Source organism: Aquarana catesbeiana, linkage group LG03, assembly GCF_042186555.1.
Source record: "Aquarana catesbeiana isolate 2022-GZ linkage group LG03, ASM4218655v1, whole genome shotgun sequence".
Classification (NCBI taxonomy): domain Eukaryota; kingdom Metazoa; phylum Chordata; class Amphibia; order Anura; family Ranidae; genus Aquarana; species Aquarana catesbeiana.
This window is the reverse complement of record NC_133326.1, coordinates 690995173-691007852: the sequence shown is the minus strand read 5'-3', so window position 1 is coordinate 691007852 and position 12680 is coordinate 690995173. Positions and strand designations below refer to the sequence as shown.

General features: G+C 43.2%; 1 protein-coding gene across 1 annotated transcript; it reads left to right on the top strand.

The window, feature by feature from the left end:
• The first annotated feature begins 2311 nt into the window (after positions 1-2311).
• On the top strand, positions 2312-3253 carry LOC141134778 (olfactory receptor 5G9-like). Its single transcript, XM_073624215.1, has one exon. It carries the CDS (start codon positions 2312-2314, stop codon positions 3251-3253), a length of 942 nt encoding a protein of 313 aa, XP_073480316.1.
• Positions 3254-12680: the final 9427 nt, after the last annotated feature.

The following is a 12680-nucleotide window of genomic DNA, read 5'->3' as shown; positions in this document are numbered from 1 at the left end:
AGCCCTTCTTGCTGTGTCGATAGTTTGGGATGGTGTCTCTGCAAGGAGAGGATATATGAGTGAAATCAGGTGGCTTTGGGGAAATCAATACATTTTTCTACAAATTATGATAAACTCCAGTGTAAATAAATGTTTAAAAAAAGTTTGATCACACAATTGTATATATGAGAGAACTCAAAACCACCCCATCACGATACAGTCATGATCAGCCTATGCTTTTCCCTAGTATCCCATTATTCAAGACTCAGGATGAGTTTTCATATAGATACTCACAGTATTATCAATCCATCTATAAAAGTATATACATGAAAATTAACAAATGTGCATGCTATACAATAAAATGTAGCTCCTAATAACAGAAGGTTTGTACACCTACACCATAGTGCACGGTTGGAGCAGCCCCCTTGGACTTTTTAGGTAATATAATTTTTTTTTTAGTAAAAGGCAATGTAATGCCACTTTTATTGGAACAAAACATAAAAACTTGTTTATATATAGACATAGCCAACAAGGCAAGTAATGTAAAACACACAGTATAAAATTTGAAAAAATGGTGGTACATCAAAACTGTGGTCAGTCTGTAGGGATTTCTTGCGTATAGCCCATATATACGCAAGAAATCCCTACTGACTGACCACAGCTCGTCTCTGGCAGCACAGGGCATACTTGCCTCCTGTTGGGTTTGACAAATATGTTTTGATGTACCACCATTTGATCTAATTTTGTTCTGTGTGTTTTACATTACTTGCCTTGTTGGCTATGGCTATATATAAACAAGTTTTTATGTTTTGTACCAATAAAAGCAGCATTACATTGCCTTTTACTATAAAACTATTTCTATTACCTTTTCTACCTAAAAATTACAAGGGGGTTGCTCCAACCCTGCACTATGGTGTAGGTGTACAAACTTTCTGTATGTTTAGGATGTTGGCAGTCTAAACACTAGTATATCCCATCTCCTCTCTCCGCTAGCTCCTAATAACTGTCCTCGTGGTGAGGAGAGGAAAACAGGAAGACAATCAAATAGCCATCTTGCAACACATCCTTTCCATATCTTGTATATTTTTTTATGCACTTTGTATACCAACTATATTTGAGTACAGGCGTTTATATTCATGCCTGATGGTCCTTTTCCTGTACACTTCCTATAAGTGTATATAGTCAGCTTGTTTTGGATATTTAGAATCCTCATATTGGGATCATTGTTTTTTTTTTGTCTGGGATAATAGATATTATTTGATACTACTCCTTTCTTTCCTTTTTTGATTGATTAGGTCTACCTATCTTCATGGCCTGCCTTTTAAGCCTCCCCGCAGTCCGGGAAAATCATATCCACCTATTTGATTCCCATTGTGTGGGTATGCATGTTTATAGGTAGGAATATGATAGTACATGATGTGTACTATGGCTACTTTATTGGATTTTTTTTCCTTGTCCTCATCACAATATATGGAACAGGTATTACAAGCTACGTTTTCTGATGTATGATGTATTGTATAGAAGGTTGGATATTATGTACATTTGTTTATTTTTATGTATATACTAATTCTGATAGATGGATTGATACTATTGTGAGGATCTATATGAGAACACATCCCATGTCCTAAAGAAGAGTTATATCTGTGAAACACGTAGACTACTCATGACTAATATCATGATGGAATGGTTTTAAGTTCTCTTTTTCTACTGTTTGCATAATTTCGGTCTGTGTGGAATGTTGCCCTCATGAATATATTCACATGTTTTTGATAACTCCACAAAAACACATCATCTGAGATTCTGGCTGACGTTTTCTACAGCAAGAAGGAGCTATTTTTGGATAATAAAGTTAGATGTAAAAATGTGTTACAGCCTTACAAATGACTTATGAATATGTTATTTGTCATGTGTCTGTATGAAGAGGACAAGTGTGGCCTCTTGCACAATTCTCGTGGAAGCACCCCTGAAAGGTGAGACAAGAAGGGTAATGGAAGGACATAAGTGCCAGGGTGCAGGAACTGAAGAATAGAACTTGGGAGCACAGCTGTGATGCTCCACCCTCCCCCAGTCTGAGCTCTTCTATAAAGTGACTGCAAAAGACTGATGCTAAATCACATTCATACACAGTATATGAGAAAGGGGGAGCTTTACATAAATTTATGAATTTGATGATGAATTATCAGTTCACTGATTTATTTTACTGCAATACTTTTTCACTGACCTGTTGATTTTGGTTAAATGTATTTTTTTTTTTAAGAGACTTTTTCTAAACAGTTTGTGAAATTACATGTATCTCTATTTTGATTATTAGGTAAGCTTCTTGGTATTTATTATGTGTGGACACAATGAGACAAAAGTTACAGAGATCCATCTTCTTGGATTCCAAAGTCTACAAAACTTCAAACCTCTACTCTTCTTTGCCCTGCTTTTACTTTACATAGCAATAGCAGGTGGAAACCTTTCCATCGCCTTTTTGGTGTCAACCAGTGATAACCTTAAAACCCCAATGTATTTCTTTATCAAAAATCTAGCCATTGCTGATGTTCTCCTAACCACGTCAGTCGTGCCGATGATGTTAGAGCTTGTACTAAGGTCGAAAGGATCCATATCTCTTGATGACTGTATCACTCAGTTGTACTTTTATGGAGTTTCTGGGTTTGTTCAGTGTTTCCTTCTGGCAGTAATGTCTTATGATCGATATGTAGCTCTTTCTAACCCTTTGAACTATATTTTAATCATGAAGTCAAGCCTTTGCTTCCAGTTTGTTTTTGGTTCTTGGGCAATAACATTCTGCCTTACAACAAGTGAAATTATTTTGATAGGTCAATTTGAATTCTGTGGAGGCAGTGGCCTTGACCAATTTTTCTGTGACTACAGCCCATTGTTGGAACTCTCTACTTCAGACACATCCATTGTGTTATTGATGGACTTTTCGTATGCATTATTTACATTATTGGTTCCTTTAACAATTATCCTTGTGTCTTACATCTATATTTTTATCACCATTTTGAAGATTAGGTCCTTCACTGGAAGGAAAAAAACCTTCTCAACATGCAGTTCCCACCTTACCATCGTTTGTGTATACTATGGGACTTTTATCGCTATCTACATAATTCCATCCAATGAAAGGGCGTCTGATCTAAACAAGTACAGGTCTTTGTTGTACACTGTGGTGACCCCATTGATGAATCCTATCATCTACAGCCTGAGGAATGCTGAGCTTAATCAAGCTCTTCACAAAAAAGTTAAGAAATATTTGACTCTGAAATTATAATTAATAATCTAATCTCTTTTCAACACTCTTCTAATATCACTACTGATATTTTTTTTTTTTTTGTTGTTTTTTTTTGTTTAATTTTTAATTTTTTTATTTCTTACTATCCCCACCCTCCAAAGCCCTCAAAGCCCGCTCATCTAATATCCAATTTATTTTCATGTTTTTTTCTTTTCTTAATGTTTTTTATTTCTTACTCTCCCCACCCTCCAAAGCACTATTAGTTAACACACACACACATATATAAAAAAAAGATTAGAAGATGGTCTATCATAAAAGGCATGTTGTTCATATAGATTTTTCCTTGGCGCTCTCAATAAAGTAATACCTGATGTATATGGTTCACGTTTTTTATGCAATCTGTTTTAACAATATGTTATGAATGCATTTTAAGGAAATACATATTTTAATCTCCATAACATCAGTGGGTGGTGTTCTGTAGAAGAGTAGTAGGGGGGAACTCAGGACTGGCTGACGACACTGCTCAGAATTCCAATGCTGCAGAGGCAGAGAGCCTCTAGCGGATCAAAAGTTTTTTTTTGTTTTTTTTGTATTGGCAGTTTTAGGGAAACAAAACATGGGAAATGTATGGAAAGGTGTACTGACTTTTTTTTTGTCCTTTCAGTGGACTGTGTGGTTTGATTTGAAGGCTTAAAGTGACACTAAACTCTGGTTTAAAAAATATATTCTATTCAGGTATACTGTATATTCTTAACCAAAAAGCAATTCCTTTCTATTGTTCTTAGACTCCTCCAGTTCTCAAAATGTCTTTATTTTATGTCTACCGTTATCCAATTACTTGTTAGAGGGTAACTACGTTTATTGTCCATGGTCCCACTAAATATAGTACAAACCACCCTCTCTTGCTTAGCTTCTTCCAAACAAATGGATGTGAAGGGGAAAAGTAGAGACCTCCACAGACACCGCCAGAAAAACCTCTTCAGGAGGAAACAGTGATCTTATAAATATGGGGGTACTAATACGCAAGCCAAAACAAAAAACAAATAAACTAATGAAATACTAATAACTAATAAGTAGCTGCCAACAAAAATTGGTGTTCCCACAGTAAACATATATGAAATAGAGGTAATGTGGTGCTTACTAGGTGTAATTATTCCTCATAGGATACATAAAGAACATCATATGTATACTGTAATATCCTTATATAAAATAAAGTGCATACAGTAAGCGCACATCGGATGGTGGAAATCTATTGGCTCTTCGGCACTTGCACTTTATTTGATGAATTTTTTTTGTGCACGATTGGACACGTCTATATGCTAATGTATTTTTGGTGATATTTGCACCTTTAAACGGGACTATTTTTCTACACAATATTTTTGGAAGTATTATTGATGTCACTGCTCTTTGCACATTTCTGCAAAGATTGCACATGTTCTTTTTTACTCTATGCACTTTATTTTATATAAGGATATTATACATACGATGTTCTTTATGTATCCTATGAGGAATAATTACACTTAGTAAGCGCCACTTTAACTCTATTTCAGTGATCTTGTAAACTAGTCCAATTGTTCCAGATTTCCTCTATTGAGCTGGCATGGAAGCTGTCTGCAGTATTCCTCCTTTGCCCCTCTGCATAAGCCTTAACATGAACAGTAGGAATGAGCTTCGAGTTCCAGTCGAACCCATGTTCAACTCGAACATCGCATGTTCGACCGTTCGTCGAATTGCGAACGATATGGGCCGTTCGCGCCAAATTCCAGTCGCGCGTCACGGCCCATAATTCACTGCGCCATCGTAGTGCATTGCTGGCTGATGATTGGCCAAGCATGCACTATGATCTGCATGCTTGGCCAATCACAGCGCCGTCTGTACAGAGAGCTGTAATTGGCCAAAGCCACGGTGGCTTTGGCCAATTATGGCTCACGGGGTTTAGTACATGCCCCACACTATATAAGGCCACATGCACGGGGCCCTGTGTAGTGTGTTCCGGCGTTGAGAGAGAGAGAGAGAGACAGTGTCATTTGATTTAAGTTAGATAGAGTAGGCAGGATAGTCAGTTAGCTGCACTTACAGTGTATTGTGTATATATATGCATCCTAGGTGTTGTGTGTGTATATATATATATATATATATATATATATATATATATATATATATATATATATATATATATATATATATATATATAGCTAGATCCATATATTAGCTAGATCCATTCCTGTTATTCTCTTCCTACTGACAGGCAGGCTTGTGTTTTTCCAGTATTTACAGCTACCTGAAGAAAATTGCTGGTGTTCTTCTGATCCTATTAGTCCTATTAGCTACAGTATTTACAGTTAGTGTAGTGCATCCTCTGCACAGTGTGCACCTAAAGCTACCTAAAGAAAATTGGTGGTGTTCTTCTGATCCTATTAGTACAGCAGGCAGCTGCAGTATTTACAGTTGGTGTAGTGTATTAATATCAACAACACAACCATTGGTCCCTCCACACATGCCAGGGTGCTGGGTGTAATCCTTGACTCTGACCTCTCCTTCAGCCCCCACATCCAATCACTAAATCCTGCCGCCTTAACCTCCGCAACATCTCCAGAATTCGACCCTTCCTGACTAATGACACCACAAAGCAACGTATTCACTCCTTGATTATTTCCCGCCTTGACTACTGCAACTCTCTCCTTAATGGCCTACCCTTAAGCAGGCTATCCCCCCTTCAGTCTATAATGAATTGTGCTGCTAGACTAATACACCTCCCTAACCAATCCATGACTGCTGCTCCTCTCTGCCAATCCCTTCACTGGCTTCCCCTACCCCACCACGTAAATTTCAAAATGCTAACCATAACCTACAAGGCCATTCACAACATCGCCCCCATCTACATCACCAACCTTATCTGCAGATATTGCCCAAATCGTCCCCTCCGCTCCTCCTGCTCTCTATATCCCTTGTTACCACCTCCCATGCTCGCCTTCAGGACTTCTCCAGAGCCTCTCCCATCCTCTGGAACTCCCTGCCCCAGTATGTCCGATCAGCCCCTACCCTGTCCACCTTTAGGAGATCCCTGAAAACTCATTTAAACAAGGAAGCCTATCCCACACCCTCCTATCAACTGTCCTTGAGTCACCCCATCAAATCATTCTCTGCAGATATTGCCTTTTGTACCACCACCCCCTCCCTTTTAGAATGTAAGCTCTACGAGCAGGGCCCTCCTGTACCTTTTGTATTGAACTGTACTGTAATTGTGTTGTCCCCCCCTATACATTGTAAAGCGATGCGTAAACTGTTGGCGCTATATAAATCGTGATTAATAATAATAATAGTGCGTCCTCTGCACAGTGTGCACCTAATGCTACCTGAAGAAAATTTGTTGTGTTCTTCTGATCCTATTAGTACCACAGGCAGCTGTAGTATTTACAAGTTAGTGTAGTGCACACTCTGCACAGTGTGCACCTAAAGCTAATTGAAGAAAATTGATGGTGTTCTTCTGATCCTATTAGTACTGCAGGCAGCTGCAGTATTTACAGTTAGTGTACTGCGTCCTCTGCACAGTGTGCACCTAAAGCTACCTGAAGATAATTGCTGTTGTTCTGCTCCTATTAATACCACAGGCAGGCAGCTACAGTATTTACAGTTAGTGTACTGTGTCCTCTGCACAGTGTGCACCTAAAGCTACCTGAAGACAGTTGGTGGTGTTCTTCTGCTCCTATTAATACCACAGGCAGGCAGCTACAGTATTTACAGTTAGTGTACTGTGTCCTCTGCACAGTGTGCACCTAAAGCTACCTGAAGACAATTGCTGGTGTTCTCATACTAATAATACTACAGGCAGGCAGTTGATTCTGCTAGCTGCAGTATCAGTATATATACACATCCCAGCTTTGTGCAGCTACATCTCACTGCAGGCCATTAGTATGTCTGGAAGGCCAACAAGGAGAGGCAGACAGTCACAAGCCAATAAAAGAGGGCAAGCAGGCTCTGTGTCTAGAGGCAACAGTGCTGGTCGTGGAGACGGTGCATCCTCATCAGTACGTGGCCATGGGACACGCTTGTCCTTTGTTGCAGCTGGCCGTGTTGAGCTGCAACATGCGGAAGACTTGCTAGAGTGGATGACCAAGCCGTCCTCATCCTCCTCATCCTCTCTCACCCAGGCTCAGGGTACTTTGTCTACCAAAGCAGCTGCCAACGCGGCCTCTTCCCTCAGCTCAATGGCATCAGTCACTCCTTCCCTAGCCCCACCATGTCCTCCTGAGGAGTCCCCCGAACTGTTTGACCACAGTATTGGGTACATGCTCCAGGAGGATGCCCAGCGTTTTGAAGGCTCCGATGATGGTACCGAACTAGAGGAAGGCAGAGAGAGGGGGTGCCCAAGAAGGACAGCAATCTGACAGTCATGTTCCCCCAGCTGCAGCATACTGCCAGGTTTGCTCCAGTGATGAGGAGGGAGGGGATGATAAGGTCACTGACTCCACGTGGGTGCCTGATAGGAGAGAGGAGGAGGAGGCACATCACCAACGAGGCAGGATACCCTCTAGGGTTTAGCTTAAGGGCAGCACACCAACTGCATTACACCGCAGAGCTCCGCATGTGTAGGCGCTGCTGTCTCTGCACGTTATTCCAAAAGTTCTTTGGTGTGGGCCCTTTTTGAGATGAGTGCATCAGATCCCACCGCTGCTATTTTCAACATATGTCTCAAGCGTATCTCGCGTGGCCAAAACATCACCCGCTTGGGCACCAACATGCTTGACCAGACATATGTCGACCTGCCATGCAGTTCGTTGGCAAGCGTACCTAAAAGACCCACACCAAAGAACAAAGAGGACCTCTCCTTGCTCTTCATCAGCTGGGATCTCCAACCCCACTATACCTTCACTCCTCTCTGAGACCTGCACTGAGAGGAATGAAGGTGTAGAATTAGGTGTGTCACAGCCAAGTACTTGGGGGCAATCTGCTATCGGTACACCAACGTCAGATTGTACCAGGCAAATTTCCCTGCCTCCGCTGCTGCACCGCCGAAAGAAGTTCGCACCCAGCCATCCACATGCCCAGCAGTTGAATGCTAGCTTGGCTAAATTGCTAGCTCTTCAACTGCTGCCTTTTCAGTTGGTAGACTCTGCCCCCTTCCATGAGTTTGTGGAATGTGCGGTTCCTCAGTGGGATTTTCTCACGGAAGGTGAAGGCAATGTCTTGGCCTCGCTGGACAGGGCGGTCAGCGGTAAGGTGCATATTACCGCTGACTCATGGTCCAGCAGGCATAGACAGGGTCATTAGCTATCTTTCACCGCGCACTGGGTGACTCTTCTGGCAGATGGGAAGGATGCAGGACAGGGTGCAGTAGTGTTGGAGGTTGTTCCACCACCACGCCTCCAAAATTCTACTAGTGGTGATTCTGCCACATCTCTCTCCTCCACCCCCTCCTCTTCTTCTTCCTCCATGGCCTCTTCCTGTGTTGATTTGTCCTCGGAACCAGCGGGGCTCCGTAGGCGTTCAAGGGGCTATGCAAGCACGCAAGCAAAAAGATGCCATGCTGTGCTTGAGCTGGTGTGCTTGGGGGAAAGGAGCCACACTGGGGCAGAGATTCTGTCAGCTCTGCAGGGGCAGGTTCAGAGGTGGTTGACACCACACCAGCTTAAGGCAGGTATGGTGGTTTGCGACAATGGCACCAACCTCCTCTTCGCCCTCCGACAGGGACAACTGACCCTTGTGCCCTGTTTGGCTCACGTCCTTAAATTGGTGGTGCAGCGGTTCTTGGGCAGGTATGTGCTGAGGCAGACCAGGAAAGTCTGTGTGCATTTCCACAGGTAATATAATGCCAGTGCTCAGCTGGCTGACCTCCAAAAGGAATTTAACCTGCCCAAGAACCGCCTAATCTGTGACATGCCCACCAGATGGAACACAACGTTGGCCATGCTGCAGTGGCTGCACACGCAGCAGAGGGCCATCAATGAGTACCTATGCAACTATGGCACCAGGACATGGTCAGGGGACCTTGGGTTTTTTCCCCACGCCAGTGGGCTATGATCAGGGATGCATGCACTGTCCTGTCACCATTTGAGGAGGCCACGAGGATGGTGAGCAGTGACAGTGCATGCATCAGTGACACTGTACCTCTTGTCCACCTGTTGGAGCACACGCTGCGTGGAATAATGGACAGGGCATTTGAGGCAGAACAGAGGGAGGAAGAGGGGGACTTCCTTACCTCTCAAGGCCCCCTTTATATAGACAGTGTTCCTGCGTGCCCGGCGATCACACAGGAAGAGGAGGAGGATTGTGTCAGCATGGAGGTGGAGCCTGGCACTCAGCATCAACAGCAGTCTTCAAAGGATCATTTACAGTCCCAAGAAACCCATGGACTTGTACGTGGCTGGGAGGAGGTGGCTGCGGATCATGTCGTCTTTAGCGACCCAGAGTACTCCGGACCGAATGCCTCAGCAAACCTACGCTGCATGGCCTCTCTGATCCTGCAAAGTCTGCGGAATGATCCTCGTATTCGTGGTATCAAGGAGAGGGATCAATACTGGCTGGCAACCCTCCTTGATCCACGTTACAAGGGTAAGGTTACGGACCTTATCTTGCCGTCGCAGAGGGAGCACAGGATGAAACATCTTCGGGAGGCCTTGCAGAAAGGTCTGTGCAATGCGATCCCAGAGACTGGGAGATTACAAACTCCTCTTCCTGGACAACGTGCTGCTGAGGCTTCAGTCAGTCAAAGAAGGAGCGGCGGAGAAGGTGGCTGCCTGACCGATGCGTTCAGACAATTTTTTAGTCCGCAGCCCCAAAGTATGATTGGTTCCAGCAACCATCGCCAGCGTCTGTTTTACATGTTGCAGGAATACTTAGGGGCAAGATCTGACTTGGACACCTTTCCCACCCAAAATCCTCTGGGTTACTGGGTCTTGAGGATGGATCCCTGGCCAGAGCTTGCACAGTATGCAATTGAGCTACTGGCCTGTCCTGCATCCAGCGTTCTTTCGGAACGCACATTCAGTGCTGCTGGAGGCTTTGTAGCCGATCACAGGATGTGCCTGTCCACCGACTCGGTCGATCGACTGACCTTCATATAAATGAATCAGTCTTGGATCACCACCAGCTATCAGGCACCTGATGCTGATGTAATCGAATATTTTTTTTGAAATGTCAGATCCCTTCAAGACTGCCTATGCTGATGCTGAGTGACTATCCTGTTATGCTAAGTGATTATCCTCTTCCTCCTCGATGATCATGCTGATAGCTTGTAAGAACATTTTTGGTTCTGGGCGCTGCCACCAGTGGCTAAGGCCCAATTTTTCAGCCCCTGTTTAACAGGGGCGTGTAATTACAATTTTTGATGCAATACTTTGCAGCAGGGCTCGTTCCTGCGCTCCAACTAGAGTATCTGGGAGGGGCTGCAGTGTTGTGGTACCAGCACCAGTGCCCAAGGCCCAATTTTTCTGCCCCTATTCAACAGGGACATGTAATTACAATTCTTGATCTAATATTTCACAGCAGGGCCCTTTCCTGTGCCCACCAAGAGTAACTGTGAAGGCTTACAGTGTTTTGGCAACACCACCACCAAAGGCCTAATTTTTCTGCCCCTGTTCAACAGGTGCATGTAATTACAATTCTTGATATAATATTTCACAGCAGGGCCCATTCCAGCGCCCACCAACAGTAACTGTGAGGACTTATGCCCTGTGCACACGGTCGGAATGTGGGATCGGAGCTTGTTGTCGGAAATTCTGACCGTGTGTGGGCTCCATCGGATTTTTTCCATCGGAATTTCCGACACACAAAGTTTGAGAGCAGGCTATAAAATTTTCCGACAACAAAATCCCATCGTTCAAATTCACAATGTACACAAATCCGACGCACAAAGTGCCACGCATGCTCAGAATAAATTAAGAGACAAAAGCTATTGGCTACTGCCCCGTTTATAGTCCCGACGTATGTGTTTTACGTCACCGCGTTCAGAACGATCGGATTTTCTGACAACTTTGTGCGACCGTGTGTATGCAAGACAAGTTTGAGCCAACATCCGTCGGAAAAAAACAATGGATTTTGTTGTCAGAATGTCCGATCAATGTCCGATCGTGTGTACAGGACATTACAGTGTTGTGGCACCAGCACCACCACCACCACCACCGAAGGCCCAATTTTTCTCTCCCTGTTCAACAGGTGCATGTAATTACAATTCTTGATCTAATATTTCACAGCAGGGCTCGTTCCTGCGTCCACCAAGAGTAACTGTGAGGGCTTACAGTGTTGTGGCAACACCAACACCTAGGGCCCCAATTTCTACAGAATATATAGGGCAGGCCCCTACTGTCAAACATCCAACTTACAAACGACTCCTACTTGCAAACGGAAGGAGACAACAGGAAGTGAGATGAAATCTACCCCTAGGAAGGGAAATTCTCTCCTGCAAGAGTTAATATGGGAAAAACGTGTCTCGTCTCCACTGATGCTTTATCACCAATCCTTGTTTCACTAAAAACCCAAAATTTTCAAAAAACATTTGTCATTGGGACAGAAAGTGAGGTGAAATCTTCTGAAGAGGTGCACAGACAGCAAAACAAATGTTACAGGGGTGATAACCCTTCCCTATGTTTTCCAAAAACCTTAAAAATAGATTTTTTGGCTGGAGCTACACTTTAAAAATGTACCAGTTCAAAATTACAAACAGATTCTACTTAACAACAAACCTACAGTCCCTGTCTTGTTTGCACCGCCTGTATACTGCTGTTCAGAGTATATAGGGCCTGGGGGCCCCACACCTTTCCTTTTTTAATTTGGGTGTGGGGTTCCCCTTAATATCCATACAAGACCCAAAGGGCCAGCTTGACTTTGGTTCCTTTAAAAATGTCATTTTGTGCAGGGACTGTTCTAAGCACGGGAAACATGCGCCACTTTACAGGCATACTATAGACACCCCCCAGGTACGATATTTAAAGGAATATTTCACTTTTTTTTTTTCACTTTAAGTATCATTAAAATCACTGCTCCCGAAAAAACGGCCGTTTTTAAAACTTTTTTATGCATTGATACATGTCCCCTGGGGCAGAACCCGGGTCCCCAAACCCTTTTTAGGACAATACCATGCAAATTAGCCTTTAAGATTAGCACTTTTGATTTTGAACATTCGAGTTCCATAGACTTTAATTGGGTTCTAAATTTTGCGCAAACTTTTGGTCCGTTCGCAGGTTCTGGTGGGAACCAAACCGAGGGGTTGTTCAGCTCATCCCTAATGAACAGTCTTGCAAGGCAATCATTCTTGACATAATGATCTAGTAGTTGGAAGCACTATTTCTTTGGTTAGGTGTAAAGGATGGCTTTTAAAATGACAGTGCCTCTCAGCTTCATTATCCTTTCTAGCCATTGGCCAATTTTTTCCCACTTACTTGCATAGGTCATAGCTCTATACATTTAAAGTGGAAGGCCACCCTAAAAATAAATTTCACCTTATTATCTTCCTTTTAATGTACTAATA